Here is a 26,806-nt window from a genome sequence, read left to right on the forward strand (position 1 = left end):
AGTCGTTTAATGGTAGCTTTTCCGCGAGACCAATTGGGTGTGTACATGGGAATATGATACTTGATATCAATACCCAATGATATGCAATAGTCATCGAAAATTTTCGATGTAAACTCTCTAGCATTTTCAAGTCGAATTGACTGAACGGGATGATCCGGGTAGTGAGCCCGTAGCCATATGATTTGAGCTAGGAGTTCATCTTAAGCAGCATTACGAGTGGACGATAGTGCGACACGTGACCAGCGTGTCCGCATATATCAACCAACAACATAAAACATCTAAGCAGTCCGCAAGTTGGTTGAGTCGATCCACAGAATCCCCTTGGATTCTTTGTAAGAATGAAATTATTTCTTTAGTGTCCTTTGCATAGGATGGTCGTGATCCTTAAAAAAAACAGGCTTTACAGAACGAAAGATTGGCCTTATAATCAACCAATGAAGGTTTTGGTTGAGCCACAATGTCACAATTTACTTTGAGAAGTAGAGAGAGGAGCCAAGTCTCCATACATGGCGTCAAAGCCATGATTTTGCCGCAGGGGGATCACGGCCCAGGCGTTAGCCGGCCGGTGGTGCATGGCGGCGGCGCCCCAAGGCGCGGCGGCGGTGCAATGCTCTCTTTGAATCGACTTTTGATTCTTACTTCTCTTCATTCTGAAGAAGAGATGTCCGTGTGAAGTCTTTAGTATCACGGATCATCATATCATGACCTGGGTGTCCCAAACGGTCGTGCCAAAGCCTATATGTGTCAAAATCCCATAAGTCGTCTCTCATGACATGGTTGGATTCAATAACTCGAATAGTGGTTGCATACAACCCACTAGAGCGACACATAAGTTTCTCTAATACTCGTTTATGTCCGTAGTCATTAGAGGTGATGCAAAGGAACTCTTGTCCATTCTCACAATGTGTTTCCACATGAAAACCATTGGCTCTTATATCTTTCAAATAATAAAGTTCGAATTAAGGTATGTCCAGGACATTAAGTAAAAGAATCGACACTTTATTAATAGCCAATGATTACATCAAAGTTTCTTTAACCAAAGTCTAATCCAAAATGAAATCAAACTTAGACAGATTGTAGTCACTCAATCCGTTCGGTTACTCCAATCAAATATGACCATGAAAGTAGGAAGAGATGTCGGTGGATCGATGCTCTCTTAAGTACCACTAATCTCAATTACTTTCCTAGACATCATACTTAATTAGGTGAGCCTAAAGAGAAAGAGTTAATACAAAATGTCATTACTGCCATTACATAATTCTTGGAAATAAAAGACAATTCTAAATAAAAATCTGCGGCATTTTTTTCTTCATCGCCAGATTTAAAGTCTTCTTGAACTCGATGTCATGATCGCCATGAGGCGGCTACCTTCTTAGGTACATTGCAAACTCAGGTCCATTGATCAGTCATTCCATATCAGAAATAGACACCATGAAGAGGATTCTCCCTTGATTGAGGCGCATTGGCGCAATGTGCATGGTCCCTAGGACCAGAGGCGTTGGAAAATTATGACCATGGCCAATGTTGGCTCTATGGTTTCCAACCCTTCGTCCCTCAAAGTCACGGCTCCTACGGTGGCCTGATTGTCGCCTTTGGCGACTACCTTCATGAGCATTTCGATCATATGGATCATGACGTCTATGGCGACTTTCTCTAGCCATGGGACGATGCTCTGGATAGCTATCTCGAAGCCTATCAATTTCTCTTCTCACAAGCTCGTTGCCTTGCCTTTCAGCAATTTCCATAGCTTCAATAAGCTGTTGAAAGCTTGCATTTATATGAGTCCGAAATAAATCACAGGACCTCATAGCATAGACAGGGAAGGTATTGAGGGTTTTCTCAATCAATTGTTCTTCTGTGATCGTCTTGCCACAGAAGCGCATCATTCCTGTGATGCGGAGAGCTTCCGAATAAAATTGTATGACTGTATCAAAGTCAGAGAAGCAAAGATCATTCCATTCTACTTCTAAATTCGGAGGGATGGAGTCACGAACGTTGCCATAACGTTCACGAAGCGCTTGCCATAGCTTTATAGCGCTATCCTCATTCATGAACTCAAACATGAGGTCCCTATCCATGTGACGCATCATTAGGGCAAGTACCTTAGAATTGTCGATCTCAGTTTGTGGGTCTGGAGCAGTTCCTTTATGACAAAGCTCTTGGATTGTAAGCAATAAGTCATGGGCAATAAGGTGGAGCTCAACATCCTGAGCCCACATTAGGTATCTTTTGCCTGCATAATCCAATGGAACAAAATCGAGTATGTTCGAGTTTGACATCCTGAAAAAGGGTGAAACAAGAACGAATTAGTTTCAGAGCTAAACTTCCACGAAAACTAATAATAATAAGATTTCCGAGCTATGCTACCAAGAAATCGATTTCCAAGAATATTTGGATTAGACCGAAACATTGATGTTTAATATGGTCACAATTTGATGCTTGCGGACACTCTTAGTCCGAATATTATGAACACTCTTAGTTCATTGATTACGAACGCTCTTAGTTCGAATATTATGAACACTTTTAGTTCATTGATTACGAACGCTCTTAGTTCGTTTAGCGTGAATCCCCACAATTCTGCTTATTAAATAATTGACCCATGTTCGTATATTGCAAATCCTGCAGCAAATAAAGAAATTTAAAAGACAAGAAAGCAGGAACTTTAATCACAAAAACTTACTTGTTGAAATTCGGAGCAGATTCGCTTCTGAATAGCTCCTACTTCGAATGGTGTACAGGTCTCAAAATGACTCCAATAGGGCTGAAACTTGGAGGTCAGATATAAGAGACAGAGACGAACAACTTTTATGAAGAAAGGATTTTGATCAGAGATCCCAAACTAGACGTTTCGGGGCATGCAAGCATACTGATATGCACAGGAACGAGAGGAAAGGTGAGGAGGAGGATGCAACGGGCGTGCGGCGGTGCTGCAGGGGCAGTAGGCGGCACACGGGTGCGCAGGGACTGCAGGGGCAGCGCACGGTATGGCTAGCTAGGGCTAGGAGCTTGCGGCAGTTGGTATTGGCTGAAACAGGAAAAACTTGGCAAAAAGTCGTTTCTGCCGATTTTTCTGCAGGAGGATCAGTTGGTGTGACGGCCGGTTCAGGGACTTCTGGACCTGTTCTTGGCGTTCCGCTTCCGGTTCCTGAATCCTAGGACAGAGACGGTGCTGCTGACAAAATTGGGTGGCAATTGGGTGTCCGGAAGGTGGTGAACCGGTGGAGAGATCGCAGCGGATGGTTTGGGGCTTCGGCGACCGGTTCGGTAAGTTTCCGGCCGGTTTTGATTGTGTTGCTGTCGGTTCCAGACTCCTTGGGTCGGGGGCTACTAGTTGGGAGGCGGAGGCAATTAGGGTTTGAGGGTTTCGACTTGTTTTAAGGTTTTGGTTATTTGTTTCAGGGTTAGGGCTCGTGCTAATAACGTGTTTAAGGAAAATATGATTTGCAGAGAGAATTGATGGGAGAATTGTAGTAGTATTATTGATAATAGGAGCCCTATATATAGAGATTTACAGAGTACACAAAAGGTAATAGAATCCGAACATAATTAGGAAATCTAGAACCTTCTCCTATTACAACTCTAAGACTAAACCCTAGTTTGAAGAGGCACACATGATGTCGACTTCCTTCAACAATAATAATATTTTGTTGTGTTTGCTCAAAGTAGGCCATGCTAAATTTAGGTTCAAACATGTACGTTGTCAAAAACATAGCTCGATACAAATGAGTAACTACACAATTTGCGTTTAACTTATTTTTTGCTGACATAATCTTCAATTGGTAATGGTGAATTAACTCAATTAAGAACCTAATAATACACAATCACCTTCAGTAGGTTGTATCCCAGTATCAAACTCAATAATCCAGTTATCCAGATCAGCAGGCCCGGCCCTGGCCAGGGCAGGCAAGGCGATAGCCCAGGGCCCAAATTTTGTGGCAGTAGACGGGGGCCCAAATTTTGTTGGAGTAGACGGGAAAAAAAAAATAGTCTCTTTTTTTTTTTTTTGGTTACAAAAAAATTGTCTCATTCTGTTGCTGGGAATCAAATTTAATCAGAGGTAATTGTTTATAATATATAAAAATTGAAGCATGCACGTTTTTTGTATATCTCAAGAAGTGCCAGTCACTTTTTCTTCCTTCAATGGCACAGCTGCACATTTTGTTTTGTCTTCCTCCATGACTTGCCTTTATTCTGTCTTTTTTTTTAGAATGAAAGAAACATTTTATTCCAGAATAATACGATTACATAAAACGGGAATGACCGGTGGTGGACATAAGTTCTCCACTCTCCTCCCTAAGAACACCCTCAGTTACGGGTCCGTCATCCACGATGACATCCATGAGCCAAAAGGGCTCAACCCCTAACCAAACCAATCGCCCCTCAACTCGGGCTACAACATAAGACAACTTCTGAGAGTCACGATAAATCCCTGCAGCCAACATTACACACAACCACTTCCCCTTCATCAACACCGTGTCCCAATCCAACCAGACCACGTGCAAGAGCAAGTCACTACCACATTGACAACAAGAAAACACCGAGAATAAAACATGTAGTCCCCGGACATAACGCCATATCAACAGCACTTCATCCATACTAACCCAGGAGACAAAATACATCCTCACAGCCAACCTCAAGAGGAAAGATACTCCCTTCAACACCATGACCCAAAACCGCCAGACCACGTGCAAGAGCTTCTCCCCATTACTTTGACCACAAAAAGGTAAATTGAATTCCTGGGAATGACACGATACAACCACCATACTAAGACTCCAAAACCCTAGCTCGATAGAGTAGGGACTTATTAGACTAAGCCAAAGAACTAAACCAAAAAATAAGACCCTAAAAGAAAACCAATAATACCTACCACGAACAACTATCCTCTCCAAGACCGCCGCCTCCATCTGCCCGATGGCCACCGTCATCCCGCTGCAAGAGCATTGGGGGTTAACGAAACACGACCACCGCCCTCTTCGACATAGCAACTTGATGCCAACCCAGCCACCGATGATCACCCATCCAAAGACCCCAAACATCAATTCAACCCCATCACCCAGTTTCAGATCTCGAACCCACAAGGTCTCCAGCCATCGCCATCTTCCAAAAACACCGCTGCATAGCCTCTATAGGCTCGAAACCGTCAACCACCATCTGCCCTGATGTATTGCCCCATCTTCTTGCTGATCCCGGAGGTTCCACCATGTAATACCGCTACATCGAATGTCAAGCCCAACCCAATCGCAACCCCATCTCCAAACTGCAAACCTGGGTCCCCAGTTCAGAGAAGCCCCGCTCGATCCAGCCATCAGAACAGCCCACACCGCCTTCAGAGGAGAGAGACGAAGCATGCCGGTAAAGGGTACCTGCCCATAGCACCTATGACCCCAAGGGAGCCAGACAACAGACGATCCAGATGCCCGTCCGGCTGCACCTGCCACACACCGGCAAGGCATAACGCCGTCGCTGATGCGGGGAGGCCGCCGGACAAGCAAAATCCAATTTTTGTGAAAACCAACCCTAGCGCGTGAGGCGCGTTCCAACCCTAGTGTTGCTTTATAATTTTACTATTGGTGCCTTTATTCTGTCTTTTTCTTTAATAAAATGCAAACCTCACCCTCACATTCCCATTTCTCTCTGTCTCTCGGTCGTCCACCACCTCCCTTTCTCTTTCTTTATTCTTTACTTCTCTCTCTCTATTCTGTCCCTTTCTCTTTCTCTATTCTCTGTTTCTTTTTAATCATACTTCCATAGTTCTATATCTTCCCTCCCTGCAACCATTCTTCTTCTCTCCTCCCCCTCCTCCTCCCCTTCCTTCTTAATTTTTATTCTAGCTATTATTTCAGTCTTATAGAGGTTGTACCAGACTACTAGAGGCATATTTCATAGATTTGAACCGATCTTCTCTTCTTCATAACTACTGGTATGAGATTTCTCCAGATCTATTGCATGGATTTGTGTTCTGGATTTATCAGTTTGCTGTGTTTTTAGATTTGTTGTTTGCATTTAAACTGTGCAATTTGATGTGTTGTGCCATCGTCATGTGGTTTGACTTTTGATAATGACATAATGTCATGTTGGATTGTTAATCTGCAAATTCCTGTTGGAACTTGAAAGAATCAAGAATGGCAGAATGCATTGTGGCATTTCAGGGAAACTGGACAGCTTCGCAGCTTTGGTGCTGTTTTGCTATGTGTACAGAAACCGGTTAGAACCTATAACCAACCAAACTAAACGGTTCCGGTTCTGGTTCCAACTCGGTTCCGGCAAAAAAAAATAACAAAACCAAACCTAAAACATATTGTCGGTTTCGGTTCCAGCAAAAAAATCCTAAAACAGAACCGATCCCAGCCCCAAAAACTACATATGTATGCATCAGATCAATAGGAAAAAGGCAATAATCAATTTCCTTTACGTTCTTTATCTTTGCTTTAAGTTTTCGATCCCACTAAGTTGTCCAAAACAGACCCAACTCTACTCAGCCTTGCCTTTTTAATTTTATGAGAGACAGTCATGAGAGAGAGAGAAAGAGAGAGAGAGAGAGAGAGAGGGAGAGGGAGAGGGATGTGGCGTCATGGGCTCAATTTTTCTCATTAATATGAATTTTTTTTGAATTTTTTTTTTATATAAAGGGCCCAATTTTATTTTTCGCCCCGAGCCTTGAATTTTCCAGGGCCGGGCCTGATTCTGATTAGCTATTAATATTCTATTGTCACTCAGACGCGACTCTGATGGAGGGTTTTTTTTTTTTTTTTTTGGTATAAACACATCTAGCTAGCAACGACTTTGTAATTGCCGACGAACGACGATCGACCTCAGTTGTTGACTAAGTTATATAATGCTAATTATTGACTAAGCACCTTATTGATTACTAGCTCCTAGACTCCTAGCTATAAGTAAACATTTTGGTTCATGCAATCCTCTCCACTGCAATATGTCGGTTGCTAAACTTCTCGGATATGATGAGAGAAAGATAAATGAAGTTGAAAGCTGCTGGATGGATCCTTCTATGTATAAGGCGGCAACATCTGGTGATGTCGGTTTCTTGGAAATGATTAGAGTTGGTGAGGTATCTAGTGATGTTCTCAGTCACAAGACACCTAAAGGCAACAACATTCTTCACCTTGCAGCTGAATCCAAGCAAATCAATTTCTTCAAAGGCGTCCCTTCCTTTGAGAAAGGCTTTCCGCTGCTTTGGGACATCAACAAGATGGGTGACACCCCCTTGCACATTGCTTCAAGAGTAGGATGCGTTGAATTGGTGGACTTCCTTATAGATCGTGCAAAAATGCTACATGTTCAGAGAGTTGGCGATCAGGAAAGGGGAACAACATATTCTGAATCTTATAAAAAGTTACTGCGGAAGACCAACTTGGAAATGCATACGGCATTGCACGTTGCTGCCCGATACGGTCACCAGGGAGTGGCGATTTCGTTGATGAAAGCATATCCTGAATTGTGTTGTTCTACTAATAGCACCAAGGAGTCTCCATTGTTCTTGGCAACCTGCAAGGGTTTTTCTAACATTGCTGGCGACATTTTGAAGGAGCCTTCAATATCTCCTTCTTTCCAAGGAATCAATGGTGTTACAGCTCTACATGCTGCTGTAACTCATACGTACCAAGGCGCCGAAGGTAACATATATGCCAAAGTTTGGAAATATATCAAGTTAATATCTTTCTATTTTCATATATTCATTCCCAGAAAAAGTGTTGAGGACTGCATAATGAATTACTAGAAGCGCTAATGACACTTGCTTTCTGCAGTAAGCAGTTATAGATTAATGTGGTGTCCTGATATGATGCACGTTATTGAAAGTTTCAGGAAACTATTTTTGCTTCAGATGTTGATCTTGTTGCACTAGCTAGCCAACATAAATGGCGAAGCATAGTGAATTTTTTTTTTTTTTAAATATGAATGATTTAGCTAGGTTCAGTAATTTGGATGAGTGATTTCGAATCTAGAGATTTTGTTAAAGTGTGAGACTAATTGCTTGTATAGACCAATAAAATCTCTATTCCTTGTAGTTATTTGAAATGCTTTGAGTTAGAAGAACAATATATGCTTTGAGTTAGAAGAACAATAATAAAACAAATGGATTTCAAATGATTACTTGCCGTTATTTGAATCATCTTCAAATATATTCCAAGTCGAACTAGTTATTCTGATCAATACATGCATTCTATTTATTCTTCGATCTATACTACAAATTTGCCTCTTTTTTTTTTGCTAATCTTCTCTGTATCGTTCCAATTTTATCGCATGTCCCCGAAGGGACTACTACAAATTTTCCTTGTTGTCTGTCGTACCTAGATCTGCAGATTTGAGAATCATTCCGTCCAAACTGTCCCTTATAGTATTACTTTTTAAAGAACTTTTGTGCCTTAGCCACATGTTTTTGTAATATTTTACAAGATTTAGAATTACTGATATAGGATTCTATATATTCTCCATCCTGATGAATTCTGAAGTAAAAGCATATTACTGTTTAGTAAATTATATTTTCAGAAGTATTCTGACTAAAAAACAATATCAGTCTATTTAATTAGAATACATATATACAGTCCTTCTTGGCTAAGGACATCCTTATCTAAGCTTAGGTACGGATTTCCAGTTTCTAGTCACTTTTCGATCACATATTCACATCTTAACCGTTCAATTTTTAGATCCTAATGTATAGATTATCTCTGCAAAATTTCAGCCAAATTGATGATCGATAAGGCATTCAGTTTTGGATGCCTTAACGATCATCAATTAAGCTGAAATTTTACAGAAGTGATCTATACATTAGGACCTAAAAACTGAACGGTTAAGATGTAAATATGTGATCGAAAAGTGGTCAAAAACTGAAAATCCGTTCCATAAGCTTAGGTAAGGATATCCTTACCTGAGAAAGCCTATATATATATATATATATATATATATATATATATATATATATATATATATATATATATATATATAGATTTTATCTAGAGCGGAGCTCCGCTTTGAAATTAACGTGTGAAGTTCGAGTTTTCGGTCACTTTTCGGTCGCATATCCACATCTCGATCGATCGTTCAGTTTTTAGGTACTACTGTATAGATCATCTCTGCAAATTTTCAGCCAAATTGATGATCGTTAAGGTATCTAACTCGCTTAAACCAATGGACGGACTGAATCTGTCAACCTGAACCGTACTAGCTTTAAAGCAGTTATCAATGCCTTAACGATCGTCAATTTGGCTGAAAATTTGCAGAGATGATCTATCCACTAGTACCTAAAAACTGAACGGTCGAGATGTGGATATGCGATCGAAAAGTAACCAAAAACTCGAACTTCACACGTTAATTTCAAAGCGGAACTCTGCTCTGGATAGGATCTGTATATATATATATATATATATATATATAGAGAGAGAGAGAGAGAGAGAGAGAGAGAGAGAGAGAGAGAGAGAGAGAGAGAGAGGAGAGAGAGAGAGAGAGAGAGAGAGAGAGAGAGAGTCATGTGCTGGACTTCTAATGTAATAACGGCCAAAAAGTTGTCCTTGCTAATAAGCTTTAAAAAGCTGGAAGAATTGCCTAAAGTTTGTAACATAATTGTAAGCTGCCACACACACACACACTTCTCAATCAATATTCGGCTCGAATCATCTAAAAATGTTTTATTTTCATTTACGTATTGGGTTATATCATTCAGCAAATTATATGATGTCCAAGTTCAGAAGTTCTTACTGAATGCTCGGTATTTATACCAGAGATTGTGGAGACTATGGTATCCAAATATCCTGATACGATCAAAGAAGTTGATTCACTTGGGTGGGCACCCTTACACTACGCAGCATGGAGAGGGAACCTTGAAGCAACTGGATATTTGATTCAATGGGACAAATTTAGTACTTCTTACATCTTGGACAAATGTGGAATGTCAGCTCTTCATGTTGCAGCGTTCAGAGGACAGGTTAAAGTAATGCAGAAGCTGATTGAATGTCGGCCTGATACTTGTGAGTGTCTCAATGACAAAGGACAAACCATTCTTCATGTCGCAGTTTTAGGTGAACAAAGTGATGTTGTTGAGTGCATACTGAAGATACCTGAGCTTAAGGGACTTATAGATCAAGCAGATAAAGAAGGAAATACCCCTTTGCATCTAGCTGCTATCGCTCAAAATCATGTAATTAGAAGAATGCTGACAGAAACACTCGACTGTGGAGTGGAAAATACTGCTATTCATAAGGGATTCCCGCTGGTTTTCGACAATTTTCTTGGTGACAATATTGAAGTACAGGTATGAAATCTAAACTCATCCCCATATAAATATGGGGTAAACCTGTCATTGCAGTAAACCCATATAGTGCAGGTTTTTGTTGACGTTGGAATTAAATGATTCTCTTTTTATTTTTTCGGGACAATGATGTACTTACTCTACGTTATACTTGTAGGAGATCATTGATCGTAGTTATCAAGGAGGCTCCTTCGGTGTGCCGTTGTTCCAAGAACAAATAAGACGTGATTTCAAGAAATTGGAATTACATGAGAAGAACGATAAATCCGACACTGCCTCGGCCATCGTAGGCAGCGGAAAGGATCGGATATCTGAAATAAATCTACTGGTAGCGACACTTATCGCAACAGTTACATTTGCTGCTGCTCTCGCTCCACCTGGAGGATATGGGGATAACGGAAAGATGATTTTACAGCAAAATACAAATTTCCAAATTTTTCAGACATTCAACACGATATCCTTTATTTTCTCCCTTACGGTACTTTTACTTGAAGCTTTTAAGGCGTATTGGGGCTCCAAATTCCCCAATTTCCTCCGCCTGAAACCTGGAGGCCTTATTATGGGTTCACTTGTCGGAATGATTTTCGCATTTCCGCTAGGCTCGGCAGCAGGGCAAATCACAGTTAAGAAAACGACGCCGGTTGACGGTTGGATAATTCTACTAATTTGCGTTTTCTCATTTTCAGCTATGAGTCCTAAGATGAATGAACTTGTCACCAACAGAGGCGGAGCCATGTTGGGGCATGGTGGGTCCCGTGCCCCAGTCAGATCTTCATTATATATGTATCTGGTTTCATATTTTCGTGAAAAGCTGTTGTGATGCAGTGGTAAAGGTATTTAAGTACCAGAGCATGGTCCTAGGCTCGACTTTTGGTAACGGCCACAATATGTAAACTTTTTTTTTTATTTCTTCCTTTTAATAACATGTAGAACTTCTCAACACAAAAACATTAACACTATCCTTTCATGTAGTTGAATGTTTGATTAATAAAATATGTAATCTTCAATTGGTAATGGTGAATTAAGAACCTAATAATACACAATCACCTTCAGTAGGTTGTATCCTAGTATCAAACTCAATAATCCAGTTATCCAGATCAGCTGAAGCCGACTTCAGTTACAGTTACTTGGTGAAAGTGCCACTTCCATATAAACCAATAAAACCAGGTCTCAATATTGAAGCTTTTGTTGTTTTCTCAGCACTTGGCGGCAACTTAAACTAATGGCTACCTGCTTTGTCTTCAACCTTTCAACTTCTCCAAAACCCCCTACTCCACTCCCTCCTAAACCCACTTAAACCCCAACAACACGAACCCGATACCCGAACCCAAATCCAAACCCCTTAACCAAAGCTCATCATCACCGGCACTTCCAAGCTCTCCGGCCATGTACCCATCAGTGGCTCCAAGAACTCAGCCTTGCCCATTCTCGCAGCTACCCTTTGCTGCGCAGGCACTTCAGTCATTCACAATGTGCCCAATTTGTCAGATACTCGCACAATGGCTTCTGTCTTAGCCTCTCTGGGTGCTAAAGTTTTTTATCAGCGAAATCATGGTTAACACTGTGGGATTACATCTGTTGAGCCTAATTCGGATGAGATTCGGAAGATCCGAGGTGGGTTTTTCGTTCTTGGGCCGCTGGTAGCCCGGTTCGGTGAGGCTGTGGTTGCATTACCCGGTGGCTGTGACATTGGGGCTAGACCGGTGGACCTTTACATTCGGGGTCTTCAAGCTCTTGGTGCTGTTGTGGAGATGAAGTAAGTTTCTTCCTCTTTGCTTTAGCCGATTTCGGAAATGTACTTGGCTTTGATGCATCTGCTAGTTCCATAGAAATGCTCACAGAATTTTAAATAAGATTTGCATGAGATTAAGCATATATACTGGAGATTGTAGCAGAGATTGTATGGTCACTTTATGATGAATTAGTTGACTTGAACTTTTATGAATTTTGATTGTGTTGCAAAAATTTGTGCTACTGTTAGGAGTGGTACTAGATGGACTATTTTGAAGAATTGGGGTAAGAGTAGTATGATATGCGTGGCGACACTGGTGTGTGATTTTCTAACTAAATTGTGTAGAAGTATAGCACATTTAGAACTGACTGACTCATACTATTAATGGGTGGTTATGCTGTTGTTCACGCTATTTCCATTTTAGGTATCTTCATTGTCAGATCCAACAGTACCTTGCATATAATATGATGTGTCAGTAAAGGAAACAAACTGGAGGGATGATTTCTTTTTCTGTTTTTCTTCTTTTTATCTCCCAAGTCCCATGTAAGGAATGAAGCGATGTGTTACTGTGGTAGATAGGTCACAAATTGCATCTCTTGAAGGTGTTCTTTCCCCTCGAAGCAAAGCATATTTTCTTTATTAATCAGCAGATTGGGACAGAATGTGCTATGAATCCTATGATGATAACATACCCTCTCATGATTTTTCTTTCTGTTAACCATCCTACAGAGCATATCTTTTTCTGTTAACCATCTCAAAAAGCATATCTCACTGTGAACCATTTCAATTTTATATAGCGAGTGTCCACCATCTTCAATAATTTTCAACTTTTTTGTCAGGAGCTGCTTTTGTAGTGCTCGGAGTTCACTGTTCTAAATTTTCTTACTAGTGTTTAGATACTGGATGATGCAATGGCTAGATGCTTTGATATTCATTATACCATTGATCAAAACATTTGGGGTCAAAAGCTCTCTCTCTTTTTTGTTTTGTTTCTCCGAAGCTCATTACATTTAAGTCGTGAATCGATATGGCTATTAGACTCCTTTCTTCCTGTGCAGGAGTAAAATTTCTCCTTCACAGGAGTTCAGGAGGTCCATGGGGAGTTGCCGCACTAAATTTAACATAATTTCTGTATTCTCCCTTCTGTGTTTTGAATTGATAAAGTGCCTTCTTCTAACCACCAAGGTTTTAATTTCATATATCTTTGATGTCTTACACTGTACTTGCTACGTATTACATGGCCCATGGGGTGCTACTAGTGCATTCTTAAAAGAGAGACCACTTGCTAAATATCATGTGAATTAAACTCTCTGGTTTATGTGGTGTGTGAGATGATGAATTATAGTTACACTTGTATATAGTTTTTGTCTAGAAAAGAGACTAAGATGCCATCTAAGGTTGAAGGTATAATGTAAGCACATTTATGTTGTTAAATTACCGCAAACCAGTTACAAGTACAAAATTAAATTGCTAATCTCAGCTATGGCAGCTTTGGCAAATTTGTATGTTAGTGACTGTTATTCTACATGACTTGCCTGTTTCCTTAGTCAGTAACACTTGTTTTTATGATTAACCCATAGTAAAGTTTAGCCAATTGCATTGGTATTGAACTATTTACATGGTCTATGAATGGTGAGATGAGTTGATCAAGTAAATTTTTGTGATACACAGGGATGGCAAAGTTCAGGCTTATGCATTAAATGGAAGAGGATTGGTTGGGGGAAATTTCCAACTTGATTACCCTAGCGTTGGGGCAACAGAAACCCTTCTGATGGCTGCATGTATGGCTGATGGAACAACTATACTGTCCAATGTTGCCAGAGTATGATTAGTGAATCTCTCTGAAGTTTTGATTTCTGATTGTGATGATAATGGAAAATGTTCAAGTCTTATTGTCTGCTGTCTAATGGATTTTACTAAGTGACCTGTTTTCGGTAACATCTTACCACAGGAACCAGAGGTGGTTGATCTTGCTCGATTTCTGACTAAAAGTGGGGCCTGTGTGGAAGGAGCAGGAAGCAACAAGTTTGTCATCAAGGGAAAATCTCATTTGCATGGTTGTAAATGTACTATTGCACCTGATCGTATTGAAGCAGGCACGTTTATGCTTGCTGCAGCTATTACTCGCTCATTCATTTCAATTTCGCTTGTCATTCCTTCCCAAGTTTCCTGTCTGATGCAAAAACTCTTGGCCGCTGGTTGCAAAATAAGGCAATGCTCTCATGATACCTTGGACGTATGTTAAATTGTTTTATAAATAGCTTTGGTCCCATTTTGTTTGCTTTGCTTATCTGCCTCTTGTGGTAATTTAATTTCATCGTGTGGTATATTTCATTATTACTTCAGGTTTCAGCAGTGTCTCAATGTGGTGAGAATTTGCGAGGTTTTGAGGTTAAGACAGGGCCATTTCCCGGGTTTCCTACAGATCTCCAACCGCAAACAATGGCCCTGCTAACCACGTGCAATGGTTTAAGTCCTGTAGAAGAGTCTGTATTTGAAAAGCGCATGGCTCATGGTCATGGTATGTGGTATATATATACTGTGTGCATTAGCATTTGTATTATATATGCAGATTCTCAATTAATGAAGGTGTGGATCATTGAGGGTTCATGATCTTATTAGCCACATAGTATGCACGTGTCCATGCATGTTTGTGTCTGTGTACATGCATACATACATAATAAACACACATAATGAGGCATTAAGGTGTGTACATCTATGTTGTCGAGTCTTGTTCCAAATCCTTACACTGTCTCCAGTTTTTCTTTTATAATTGGTTTTTGATAGTTTTAAAAAAAAGTACAAGGAGGAAATACTTCTTATCCCCTGTATTCTTTTATAGACATTCCTTCTTTGTTTTTCTGTCTGGAAAGATGATAATATTTGTTACAAATGACGCTACTTGCATTGACCTATTGTCAAACATGTTCCCTGCCTTATACTAGTAAACGAACTGCGGAAGCTTGGAGCAAAAATTCAAGTCTGTGCAAGCTCTGCTCTGGTTTTCGGGAAAGATAATAGAAGGTATGCGAAATCCTTTAAAATATTTCTCTTAATTTTATTTATTTTCTTACTTTTTTCTCTTCTTTTTCAATTGGAAACTAAATGGCGCTAATGGTTTCTATTCTGCTGGCAGTGGTTTGTCTGGTTCCTGCCTTGCTGCAACTGACCTCAGAGGTGGGATATCATTGGTATTAGCTGCATTGGCTGCAGAAGGTGCTACTGAGATCAGCGGTGTTGCTCATATTGACCGTGGTTATGAGAATGTAGATACAAAAATTCATATGCTGGGAGCCGATATCAAAAGATTAACGGCCCCTGCTTCTTCCTAGTGGAACAAGTACATAATTCTTCCCATTATAATTTCTTATCTTTCTGGACGATTGGACCCATTGTGACTGACGAGGATTTTGACAAAACTACTCTTTCGCTTGCTAAATATCGTGTTTCAAAGCCAGGCTAAGAATGGGTTGTGAGACAGGTGACAGAGCTATACATACACATCAGAGTGAAGAAGATTCTAAGATGGTTATAGTAGTGTCACAGGTTAAAGGTCCTTAGTTTCTTCATAGCTGTACAGTGGAAACCCCCAAACCTACATCATTCAAGGCTTCATCACCCTTCTCCATATAAGCCCATTCACAAATTCGATCTCAAGTTCAGCTATTGACAAAGCTGTATTTTTGGGAGATAGAGGTGCCTGCACATCCTTGATCTATTTTCTTTGTTGCTTTTCAAACATTTCATCAACTTTGTTTCTCTTCTCGTGTTCATGCTCTTATAATTTTTTTTCAGTTTCGGCCTAATGTTTGTTGAATTATTCTCCTGTCCAGGAGGAATTTGGTTAGGTTTTAGAGTGAAATTGCTCTCCTACAAATTCTTCTGGCTGACTTCAACCTCCCATAGAAGACTCTTCATTTGAGGATTTGGTGATGAAGACTATCAACTTTGTTCTGTTTTTGTACGTTTCAGTGCTTCGTCTTAAAAGTTTAGAAGCTTATGGAACAATTACCGTTAGTTCTATTACTCTTGCAAGTACTGCTTGTCCTATTTCTGCTTTAAGAAGATCAACACCTCCTCGAACGATTAGTTCCTGTTCTGACGCCCTTGCTTGCAAAGTTCTTACCTCCTCATCCTGAAATGGCATTGTCTAGGAAAAGCCAACAGGATTTCAAGGAAATTGAGCTTAGCAAACCTCAGCTGATTCAGAGTGAGACTTGTATATAGTTGGTGAAAAGTTGTTGGTTACAGAAGCTAACTCGTATCTCTTTAATTTATGGTGCCGCCAGTTTAAGAGCAAGTCCAACCAAAGGGCAAAGAATTAAGGTTTAAAGAACATGGCATGGATTGCAATCAATTTGAGTGAATATACACTAGTAACTTGTGAGAAAAACGAATTATGAGGTGAAAAGATGATTGATACCCTGATCAACATGTGCAGTAACAGACATCTTCAAACACATCCATTGCCTTCTTCTCAAATCATTATTGGAATTGATGTTTTTGTTAGATCCAACTTGTTGATATCAATATTGTTGATTGATTTGACTTTAAGACTTAAAAGTGAACAACTATAAGTTATAACTATTGCTACTTACAGAAAGATAAGTAATCGAGCTCAGATAACAAATGACATTAATTGTTGGGTTTTTATGGCAATTAACCATAAGATGAAACTTTTATAACTGGGGCGGTGAGGCCCTCAAACTCATATTATTAGTTGAAGAAGAAGATACAACAAGGGGGGCGTAAAGCCTAAATCCCGTCAACAATTACATATATTAATTCTGGTAGAGATCGACAGCAAAAAATATTAACTAAAATGCTAAGTAGTCAAAATCTGAACAAGAAAATCATTCCATTCACCCGCTTCCATGGTATATGGCTGCTCATCCTCCACTAGCTCCCCTATAAAAGAGTTGGGCCAGTTTGCACCAACCACAACATCACTCAAGTTGCCTCCATACAGATCGACTTCCCCTGGTGTCAAGATACCGTCTTCAGCTGGCATTTGCTGCACCTGATTTTTATCTTGGTGGCCACTCATTAATTCATTAGCTGAAAATGTTGGTATCTGCCCCAAATTTTCTTCCCAGCTTGGTTGAGGTTCAGCTGGCAGCAAGAATTGTTGTTGATCATACCATTTTTCTAGCTGAGCGAAATCCAATAATGATGGTGCTGGTGCTGGCACATTATCATGAGTGCATGGCCGTTTCGCTTGCGGCTCCGATTCAGGATCGGTGTTGACGATGGAGATTGGCACATTATCTTGGAGCATCTCATGATTCTCTTCTTCTTGCCTTAATTTTCTCTTCTTCTTCTTTTCCGGTAGTATATCATTCTTCCTAAGTAAACAAAGAGAGTATTCATTCTTATTTACTTGTTGTTTCTTGTGCAGGAGTTGCGACTCATCAAGTTCGAACTCGTACATGATCCAGCGACCATGATGCACAGAGCTGGTATTCTTGTAGGTGTAGGTTTTCTTGAAACCAAGAAGAGTAGTTGTTGGCTGCCGATTCTGATCATCAAGAAGATATATCTCCTTGGCTGCGTCCAGGCCTTTCCATGAACCACTCCCAACTTTTCTCCTTATACGCGAGGCTTTTGCACTCACCTTCTTCTTTTTGGTAAAGAAGTATAGATCTTTGTTCCTTCTCAAGTCGTTTGCCCTTGTTGCTTCATATCTTTCCCATATATTCCAAGGTTCTTGCTCACCATAAAGATCCAACTCGCAAATAAGGGCTTCTTTTCCGGGTACCTCCTCTCCATTCACCTTGGGTTTAAGGTAGTACATGAGCAGTTCATCTTCCATGGGGCAAAACCTTTGGCCCGGAAGAAGCATATAGCCACCCTCACCCTCCATTAATGGATCGGAAGTTAGTTGTTTCTGCTGGGTCTTTTTAAAGAAACCTGAAACTGAATATCGATCGTCGACCTATTCAACTTGAGAAAACCTAAAGAGATCGAGAGTGAACTGGGACTCACTGCTAAAAAAGATTGGTGCCCTAATTTCTCTGCGGATGAAATTTAGAAACTAAGGAGGACTTGTGGAAACCACTATGAAGTAGGGTGAATTTATAGAAACTCAAAACTTGATCGCCAAGAACCGACTTTGTAGGACGTGGACCAATCAGATTCCAATAAATGGCTTTTTAGAAAGAAAGAAAAAAGAACCTAGAAATTGATATGGGCACCCCAGAGGCACCCAATCGGATTTCGAACAGTTCAACCGTGAAACTTGAACCACCACGCCGCCGATTTCTCACCACCTCGGAGCCTCCATCGTGAAGCTGGAGGCGTTGGGTTCGGAATCGCGGCTGGGCCTTGTCGATCGGAGTCCGAATCGCCGCTGGGCCTTGCCGTCGAGTGTCTTCGCCGCAACCGGAGAAAGCTCCGATCTCTTCCTCCAAGTGCGAGAGTGAAGAGAGAGAGAGCGTCGTCTGGAGAGAGGAGAGAGAGAGAGGAAAGGGAGTGGCAATGTTGTAGTTTAATTTAGGAGTTTGAACCTTCTTATCCCTAAACTCTAAACCGCCACTAGAGTTAATATGATGATGCCAGCATTTTTGAAACAATTTGCTTTACGAGTGGCCTTGATGCATAGATTAGTGGATGAACAATTACCAAATCATTCAACGAGGCCGTGTCACCTGCCTCGTCTCCGTTAAACCTGCTTTTATTGTAAAGCCTTCCATGCTTCTTCTCTCTGTTTCAATTTGTAAACTTTTTCATTGGTTTGTGTTTGTTTGCTTAAAAAAAAAAAAAAAAAAAAAAGGGTTATAAATTGGGTTATCTACAGGGGAAAATTGGAGCAAAGATTAGGACCCTTTTTCAAATTTGCTTAGATTCAATTCCTTTTAGTCGATTTCTAACCTGGGTATTACTAATCCGAGGCAAAGTAGGATACTAGTTCCCTCACTATGTTTTACTCTTATTGAACCTGAATCTTAGAGTGCATCCAAACCAGCTTTGGAGAGAATGTCGGCAACCTGATTTACTTCACGATAGACATGCTTAAGATCATAGTTGTGCAATTGTCTTTGGAGAGCTTGGCAACAATCAATAATAGTTTTTAAGGGGTGCAAATCATCCACACCTTGCTGAACTAGGGAAACTAACACATGAGAATCACTTTCCACTAGAAGATGACGACAATGATGGGAGAGAGCCATTTGTAGTCCCAAAAGTAATCCCCAAGCTTCCGCTTGAAGGACAGAACCGCAACCAAGGTTAGCATAAAACCCAGAAATCCAAGCACCAGTGAAATCTCTCAAGACACCACCAACACCAATTTTCCCATTAAGATTTCTAGCACCATCAACATTTAATTTAAAGTAATGCTCATGAGGTTTCTTCCACAACAAACTAACAGAAGTTTTACTGGACTGTTGAGCCTTGAAAGTATTAGCAGATTTCCATTCCCTGGCAGAATCAATAACAACTTTCCCAGGATTAAAAGGATAGTGAAACCCCTCATCAAACACCATTTTATTCCTCCACTTCCATATGTGCCAACATGTATACACAAATATTGAACACCATTGGAGATTACAATAACAGATTCTCATTTTGGTGCTTTTGGTCAAAAACCCTTTTAGTTTCATTTTTCCCCATGCAACTTTAATTAATATCCATATAGGATGTGGATATCCAACGTGCCTTATGAGATAAAACCTTATGAACCATGACTCCTAACTCGAGTTGAGCATGGACTTTGTTCCCTCTCGCACATAACCAGGGCTTTGAACACCAAGCTGGTGCAACTTCCGTGCTCTCCAAGAAAGAAATTGTCATACATGATCAATCATGGTTCTTCTCGTAAGGGCTGTTTCGAACAAGTGTGGCATGACTTGCTAGCTATATGTCGTGAAGACGCAGCGGCTGATGATGCAGCTGCCATGATTGGAAGTGCAGATTCCTTGGAACTAATGCCTGCTCCTTTTAAGATTCATGATGAAGAGAAGGTTGGAGGAAGTGAAAAAGAACTAAAGAAGAACTTAGCTATCAAGGCTGGTCAGAAAACAACGAATTCCTTTCTTGTGGAGTTGCTGAAAGGCTGTTTTCGGAATCAGCATGATTCAAAATGGAGGATTCTGGATGAGAAGAAGGATAGAGTATTTGAACTTGGATATAAGCTCTCTTACCTGCTGGCTCGATTCTTGTTCTTGGTGTCTTTGAAGGAACCGGAGAAGGTAATCACAAAGTTGGTAAAGTTTGGTGCTTCGATGAAGGGATTGATTGCAGATGATCAGAATAGTGTGATAGTCAAGAAGATTTTTACTGTATTGAAGATGACATACAAGGAGCTGAGAGAGAGGAACGAACCAGACAAGTTGAAGGATCAGAGGGTAATCAATGATCAATTCAAGCTCCTTATAGAATTTTATGGAGTTGACAAAGTCCTTGATCGATTCATGACAGAGCTTCTTAGTTTAAATGCTCTTCTGAGTTCTCCAAATGCAAGTGTACCCCTTTCTTTAGTGGAGTCTGGTCTGAATCATTGTGAGAGAAAACTCATAGGGCTACAAGTGGTGATTGAGACACTGGAGGTATATGTGAATTTTACCCAGGAATCAGACAATATTAGTGCAAATATGGAACAGGGGATTCGGATTTTGTGGAGTGAAGAATTACAACTTTCCGGTACTGAATCCGTGTCACTCGATTCTGAAGAGGAATGGAGTAGATTGATGGATGATGACAAGAAATTGGAAAGAAATGGAGCCGAAGACAGCTGAAAGAATATCAAAAAAAGCAGATGATGCAGCATCGGTATTTACTTGGGTGACAAACTTACGAGTACAGTGTGTGATGCGGTCTTGTTTTACCAAATGTGAATTATTACACAGTTGTGTATACCAAATTACAATCAAGCAAATTGAACATTCTTGGATGATTGGTTTTGTTCTCTATTGAATTTGTTGGCGATTTTAGTAGCAATAATACATGAAAGAAACCGACGAAGTAACTACATGCGTACAGACTAGGAAGTCCTACCTAAAAGAACAGTTAAAACTATATCATTAAAAGTGAGTGTTCCTTTTCGAAAGAGGGTTACGTTAACGTCTCAGTAAAATGTTAAAACTCATGCTGGTTCAGAATCTAATTCTGTCAGAACGTTTAACCTACTAATACATCCCCCTTCATTTCGGTATTCTTCTAAGAAGCTTGTACATGCCAAATATATTCTTGTGCATCCACACATATGGGATGAAAAATGAGCGGTACTTGGCAGGCGATAGCTCCCGGTCCAGGTAAGGCAATGCTGCAATCACCTAAATTTAGCAGAAAACAAAACTCAGCACATATCAACCCAAGGAGGAGGAAGTACGACAGAAGACCAATATTTACCTCCCAAGTTGAAGAGTCACTCCCACGAGAAGGGAAGGGTCGACTAAGCTCGAGCTCAACAAGGAATGTACAATGTTCAAGATCCCGGAGCTGTAACATAGATAATAGGTCAATTTTTAATGAAAACAATAAATTTTCAAGACAAAAACTCATCAGCATAGAGCATTTTAATTTTAAACTAGCTCAAAGAAGAGTGAATTACATATTGCTCGTCAGACGCTTTGTTCTTATTGTTAAGATATGGTGGGGCCGCTGCTGTTCCACCCAACGTAGAATTGAATGGGAATGGAAGGAGTCCTCGGAACCCATCATCTATCCAACGGACCTCTCCCACATAATCAGGAACAAAGAAGGATGATGGGAAACGGTGCCATTCACTTCCAACACAAAGTACAGAACCTGACATTCAGAAAGTAAAATATAAGAAATTTAAGTGATCTTTTATCTTTCTATAATTGCATGGTCTACCTATTGATGGAGAGCCATGCCTCAGAAAAACTATGATATTACCGACTATTAAGGCGATTAATCCTTGCTAGTTAAGTGCAGAGTAGTACAGACAAACAGACAGATAGGGTCAACAGCAATCAAAAACTACCTCGTCAATCAGTTTAAGAACTGCCACAAGAAACACAAGTTCGAAAAAAAGTGGAGTATATAATCTAGGTTATATGGGCAAAACGAATGTCAGAGTAGCAAACCGAACATCTTTAGAATATATCAAATTATATTATATACAAGACATTGGCATTCTTCAGACTAAAAAAGGGGACATTTGCATTCTGGTTAGCAGAGAAGGCATGTTTATTATTGTTCTCCAAGCAAAATTGCAACATGAGTTTTATACTTTCTTATGTAAATTATACAATAAGAAGCCATGTTCATTTACAATGACTGTGAACAGAAAATTTATAGAATTTTGTCAACAATGCACTTTTGAGGTCAATAAAACTGAAGTAGCAAATATACTGATTCTCACCTGGTCCTGCATCTTCATGATGCTCCAAAAGCTTGTAAATCTCTATTGGAGCAGAATATCCATTAATCAGTGAAAACGTTCGAGCATGCGAAGCACACAGAATAAGACTAAGAACCACTGGCCTAAGAATCTTTGCAGTCTACATGAACAAACAACAATAGTATGATGACCATAGAGAAGCAGTTGGTAAAGGTAATATAACAAAGTTAGATGGAATATAGGATATACTCACCATAACCAATATAGAATTGTCATGGGGATTATACTTGGATCGAAAAACATCAGGAAAGCTCTCAATAACAGCTGAAGCAGCGACACAAATTAGTGGATATATCGGATAAAGAAACCTGCAATGAAGAATTGAGTTAACTAATTATCACTCCCAACTAACCTACAAATAATGAACCTTAACAATAAAAAAAATAAAAAATGGAAACGCACAAACTAAATCAAAAACACTGCATTTTTCAGTGTAAATATCCAACTTCCAGCCATTTAATATCTAACTTTAATTACATAAAATAATTACATAAAGAAACTAAATTTCATTTTCTAAGTTCTTGCACCATATAATTCTTTTAAGCCACCCATTCAGTCAATTGAATTGATACAAGACATGACAAAATGTCCTTTAAGGAAAGATTAGTCTGTCTAACCTTTCTTCTTTATGTGGCTGCAGAGACATAAACGCCAACCAAATATATATAGGCGAGACCACAATCAGCAGGTCAGGGGCATACTTTTTCTTTGCGATTGGCAGCATTACCAGAAACATCAATGCAAGTACAAAACAGAAGTTAAAATTGTTAAACCCATTCCGTAGATAAAAGAGCGGTCCTTCAGTTCCATACAAATGGCTCTCACCACCTCCTGCAACATTGTAGATCAATAAGTTTAACACAGATGATGTCCATCTTCTGTAGTAGCTGTAGTCAACGAGAACCGACAGTGCCTGAAAGAATTCAAATGTATAGGCATAAGCATAACTAAATGAGAATTTTTAACTATTTTTGTGTGCCAAGTGCTCGAGTACAGGCATGTACATTGCATATCAAACAAAAATTAGTAACGAGTAACTTACAAGAACAACAATAGAGGTGGCAGCCCCAGCAATAAATGCTTGTTTGAATTTTCTAGCCAGAGAATAGAATGTGAGGGGCAGAAAAACCAAGATTGAGAAAGGCCAGCCAAGGATTACACCAGCAGCTGCAACTGAAACTGCCATGGCAGGTTTGTCTAGAAGAAACAGCCCCGATGAAAGAGAGACGGCATACATAGAGAACGAACTTGGCAAGAAACCTGGCATTACAAAGAATCATTATTTCATTGAACAACTACCTCAAGACAAGCAAGTGAAATAACACCTGGAAAGAACAAAAATAAAAAGCTGGGCAAGAAGAACAAGGGCCACGCACTTGTACTAGCAAAGAAACAACCGCTGGTTAAGCATAGCATGGCAAGTGTATACGAGGAAAGACGTTTTCCATACTTTCTTGACAGAGCATAAACCAGAATGGTTTCAGTGATAACAGAAATGAGACCAAGAAAGATCCTGACAGCATAAAATACCCTCACCTGTAATCAACAACAATTTGGTTCAGAAGAATTGCACAAAAATCAAGACCATAAAACAAAATCTCAACAAACATGAGAAAGAAAGAAAAAAACAGTTCAAAAGGCACGCACAAAGTTCTTACTTTTTCCTCTCCAAACAACAAGGAAGCCGGTCGACCCACCAACTCATGGAAAAGAATGTACAAATACGACCTGAGTGCAAACTGAGAACTGCACGATGCATATTGCAATAAGAACCAACATTAGACAGTGATAACACTCAAAACGAAATTTACAAAATAAATTAGTGACCTACAAAAGTCCTCTATAGTTAATGATGACCATCTAGTTCCACCAATCATATGCTAATCGAAATGTCTATTATCAAGCCACTAGGTTCTCCTGATTACAATGTTCCTTAGTAAGAATCGAAATGCAACAACTAAAACCCCGAGATTCACAATCAGTCATAAGAAGCACATAAACTTGTACAGCACAATTAATCACCAATAAGTTTACTATGTGGCATCCAAAAACAACATTTGCAACCTCAAAATACAAATTCAAGATATTTAAAGACTAACAAATTATACAAGAAAGAAATGAAATTTGGAGATAAACCCAAAGAAGGATGAAAAGGGTTCTACCTGTATTCCCAAGTTTGGAAGCCAGATTTGTAGAGAAGGTAATGCAGAGGCTCCCAATAGTTAAAGACCTCATCGCAGTCGTGAATGATGTTGGATGTGGCGCTCATGTATCTTAGCATACCCAAAGCCAAGAGCGGAACGAACCAACTGAAGCCCTTCTCAACCCCGACGCCACCTGATTTGCCTTGCTTGTCGACTTTGGTGTAGGATACAGACGGCGACGGCGACGGCGACGGCGACGGCGACGATGAAGATGAAGGATCGGACGGTTGAGGACGTCTCTGCCTGGTTGAAAGGGCCATGGTGATCGGTGAAGGGGTGTAGTCGAGTGGAGTCTGTTGGGTTTCTGGAGGACTTGGGTGGGGGAATGTGTTTGATGCTCGCTTCTTTACCTTCAAAAGAAGTTAAAGATTGAAACTTCAGACTTTACAGACTAAAAAAACTACCTCTCAAGGTCAGCTTTTTGTCTTTCATTTTTTTTTTTTTTTTAAAATTTTTTTTTTTTTTTTTTTGAAAGGGAGAAATTTTAGAGTTATCTTTTCTTTTGAGACTCTCCTTTGTGAAAATAAATTTGCCAATAATAATTTGTGTTTAGGGTATCCTTTGAAAGCTTTTAAAGTGCTTGGGAGCGTTGGAGAAGCGATTAATTCAATCAGTCCTGCACCATGTTCATGTTAAATTGAACGGTTCACATTTTTAAAATTCTAATACTGCATGGATGTATTGAGATTGGAAAAGTAGAAGTTCTAGAGTGCAAACTGAAATTGCATAGAAATAAATTATTCGATTAATCAATATTTGTTGTATTCCCTGCATATTGAATGAATTTTACTGTTCACATTTTCAAAATTTAATACTTAAGAGATGTATGAGTTTAACTTTGTTCCCAACAGAATAAACTTTAACTATTCATGAATGAACAAATGCAAAAAATGCTCTCGTTTTCTCTCGTGAGAGAAACCTTAGGGTTACTATTGGCGTTGATTGGTGGCGGCGCTGCTACTTCAAAATCAACACCCGGGCTCTCCGATTGTGATGTTGTTGGTGGCGCGGGCTATACTCATCGTCGCTTTCTCCTGACTCTCGCAAGAGAGGTATCTCGACTGCGTTCAACTTTGTTTGGTGGTGGTCTTGCTCTGTGGATCTGGAAGGATGGCGTTGCCTCCTTTCCTACTCCTTTTCTGGGTGGTGTCGGAGGCAGGTCTCGACAGCACTATGTACCTTGGATTCCGAAGGGTGGCAGTGCCCTCCTTCCTAATCATCTTCTTAGTGGCAGCGGCAGGTCTCAACGGTGTCACTTTGCTTCAAGTTTGGATAGGAGTCGTCCTCTGGGCGGTTCGTGTCTCAAGTGGTTGTCAAACGACCTCTCTTTTGCTATGGTGGTTATGGAGGAACTGGTTTGCTATGGTGGTGCTGGAGGATCTGGATTAGACCCGATTGTGGATTTTTTGGTCTGGATTGGGTTGATGTGCTGCTCGGTTGCTTCTGGTGGTCACGACGACCTCAGTGGTAGGGGCTTCCCTTATGGTCTCGACATCTGGTGCGGTGGTTCCTATGGCGGCGACGGTAGTTCTATGGAGGAAGGAGGTCATTCATCTAGGGTTGGAAGCCCTGCTTTTGGTGATGATGATGGTGGTGAGGACCTCGGCGGCTTGGCTGTTAACAGAAGCGGCGCTGGTAGCAATGGTGAAGGAGGTGAGGTGGTCGTCGGCGATGGCTGCAGCAAGCTGTGTGGAGGCGGCGATGCAAGAGTGGATGCTGCCAGGGTTTTTCCGAATTGGGCCTCCAACTGGGAGGTTCTGGATGTGGGCCTCTCTGTGGGCTTTAGGATTGGGTGGCTTCGGGCCCACAATGCCTTTAAGGCCGTCTTGTCCTCCTGCTGGGATGACCGTGGTTGGGCTCCTTGCTTTGGGATCTCTAAGGTTGGGTTTCACAGAGGTGGAGGTGTATACGGGCTGGCAGTTGACGGCTTGATAAGTTGGGCTATCTGGGATTCCAACTGGACTGTGGGTTGCTTTTGGCGGGAATGGGGCTCTAGGGCCCATAGTAACATTTAAATTTTTGTTTGGGTCGCAAAAACCAGAGCTTTAGTTGTTTCCCATTTATGTCTGCTTTGAGGTTTCTTGGTTTTTGTTAGAATAATGGTGCGTGGATTTCCTAAAAGGTGGGTGTACTCGGGATTTGTTGAGATTTTATTCTTCTAGAATAGGGTGTCATGAGGTTCTAAGGAACGATTGCTTTCTGTCGACCCCATAGGGGTGTTTCGTTTTTGTACTGCTTGCTGA

At 40.4% G+C, this 26,806-nt stretch overlaps 4 protein-coding genes and 1 pseudogene across 7 annotated transcripts; 2 read left to right on the plus strand and 3 right to left on the minus strand.

Moving 5' to 3' along the window:
• The first annotated feature begins 6,994 nt into the window (after positions 1–6,994).
• On the plus strand, positions 6,995–11,081 carry LOC133730967 (ankyrin repeat-containing protein At5g02620-like). Its single transcript, XM_062158458.1, has 3 exons — positions 6,995–7,642; positions 9,746–10,264; positions 10,419–11,081. The coding sequence occupies exons 1-3, from the start codon at positions 6,995–6,997 to the stop codon at positions 11,079–11,081; spliced, it is 1,830 nt and encodes a 609-aa protein (XP_062014442.1).
• On the minus strand, positions 8,225–8,275 carry LOC133734992 (U6 spliceosomal RNA; annotated as a pseudogene).
• A 362-nt stretch (positions 11,082–11,443) lies between the features above and the next one.
• LOC133728189 (uncharacterized) lies at positions 11,444–16,191 on the plus strand. 4 transcript variants are annotated; one of them, XR_009855667.1, is made up of 7 exons: positions 11,444–12,017; positions 13,665–13,815; positions 13,945–14,229; positions 14,340–14,514; positions 14,939–15,017; positions 15,130–15,689; positions 15,827–16,191. XR_009855667.1 is itself a non-coding variant. In XM_062155597.1 (6 exons), the coding sequence occupies exons 1-6, from the start codon at positions 12,013–12,015 to the stop codon at positions 15,323–15,325; spliced, it is 891 nt and encodes a 296-aa protein (XP_062011581.1). In that variant the 5' UTR covers positions 11,444–12,012; the 3' UTR covers positions 15,326–15,801. The 4 variants fall into 4 exon arrangements, 3 of the variants coding, with proteins under 3 accessions (XP_062011581.1, XP_062011582.1, XP_062011583.1); XM_062155597.1 differs by lacking the exon at positions 15,827–16,191 and having other exon boundaries at positions 15,130–15,801; XM_062155598.1 differs by lacking the exon at positions 15,827–16,191 and having other exon boundaries at positions 11,447–12,017; positions 14,340–14,508; positions 15,130–15,798.
• A 627-nt stretch (positions 16,192–16,818) lies between these two features.
• LOC133730968 (NAC domain-containing protein 2-like) lies at positions 16,819–17,856 on the minus strand. The gene has a single exon (XM_062158459.1). The coding sequence runs from the start codon at positions 17,854–17,856 to the stop codon at positions 16,819–16,821; it is 1,038 nt and encodes a 345-aa protein (XP_062014443.1).
• Positions 17,857–20,981: 3,125 nt separating this feature from the next.
• Positions 20,982–24,939, minus strand: LOC133728193 (dol-P-Man:Man(6)GlcNAc(2)-PP-Dol alpha-1,2-mannosyltransferase). The gene is made up of 10 exons (XM_062155601.1): positions 24,522–24,939; positions 24,018–24,105; positions 23,736–23,895; positions 23,402–23,619; positions 22,977–23,272; positions 22,553–22,667; positions 22,321–22,459; positions 21,544–21,740; positions 21,342–21,431; positions 20,982–21,265 (listed from the first exon to the last, which is right to left on the minus strand). Exons 1-10 carry the CDS (start codon positions 24,821–24,823, stop codon positions 21,134–21,136), a joined length of 1,737 nt encoding a protein of 578 aa, XP_062011585.1. The 5' UTR covers positions 24,824–24,939; the 3' UTR covers positions 20,982–21,133.
• Between the last annotated feature and the right edge of the window lie 1,867 nt (positions 24,940–26,806).

This window comes from Rosa rugosa, chromosome 2 (genome assembly GCF_958449725.1).
Source record: "Rosa rugosa chromosome 2, drRosRugo1.1, whole genome shotgun sequence".
Lineage (NCBI taxonomy): Eukaryota > Viridiplantae > Streptophyta > Magnoliopsida > Rosales > Rosaceae > Rosa > Rosa rugosa.

Bases quoted from the DNA above. Each gene is read 5' to 3' on its own strand.
- LOC133730968 (XM_062158459.1), bottom strand. From the start codon at position 17,856: ATGGAGGGTGAGGGTGGCTATATGCTTCTTCCGGGCCAAAGGTTTTGC.
- LOC133728189 (XM_062155597.1), top strand. The intron at 13,816-13,944 runs GTATGATTAGTG...ATCTTACCACAG, and splicing joins TACTGTCCAATGTTGCCAGA to GAACCAGAGGTGGTTGATCT. The intron at 15,018-15,129 runs GTATGCGAAATC...TTCTGCTGGCAG, and splicing joins TTCGGGAAAGATAATAGAAG to TGGTTTGTCTGGTTCCTGCC.
- LOC133728193 (XM_062155601.1), bottom strand. From the start codon at position 24,823: ATGGCCCTTTCAACCAGGCAGAGACGTCCTCAACCGTCCGATCCTTCA. The intron at 23,620-23,735 runs GTGCGTGGCCCT...TTGTAATGCCAG, and splicing joins TTGTTTCTTTGCTAGTACAA to GTTTCTTGCCAAGTTCGTTC. The intron at 22,668-22,976 runs GTTAGACAGACT...TCTTCATTGCAG, and splicing joins CAGCCACATAAAGAAGAAAG to GTTTCTTTATCCGATATATC.
- LOC133730967 (XM_062158458.1), top strand. From the start codon at position 6,995: ATGGATCCTTCTATGTATAAGGCGGCAACATCTGGTGATGTCGGTTTC. The intron at 7,643-9,745 runs GCCAAAGTTTGG...GAGATTGTGGAG, and splicing joins GCGCCGAAGGTAACATATAT to ACTATGGTATCCAAATATCC. The intron at 10,265-10,418 runs GTATGAAATCTA...TTATACTTGTAG, and splicing joins GTGACAATATTGAAGTACAG to GAGATCATTGATCGTAGTTA.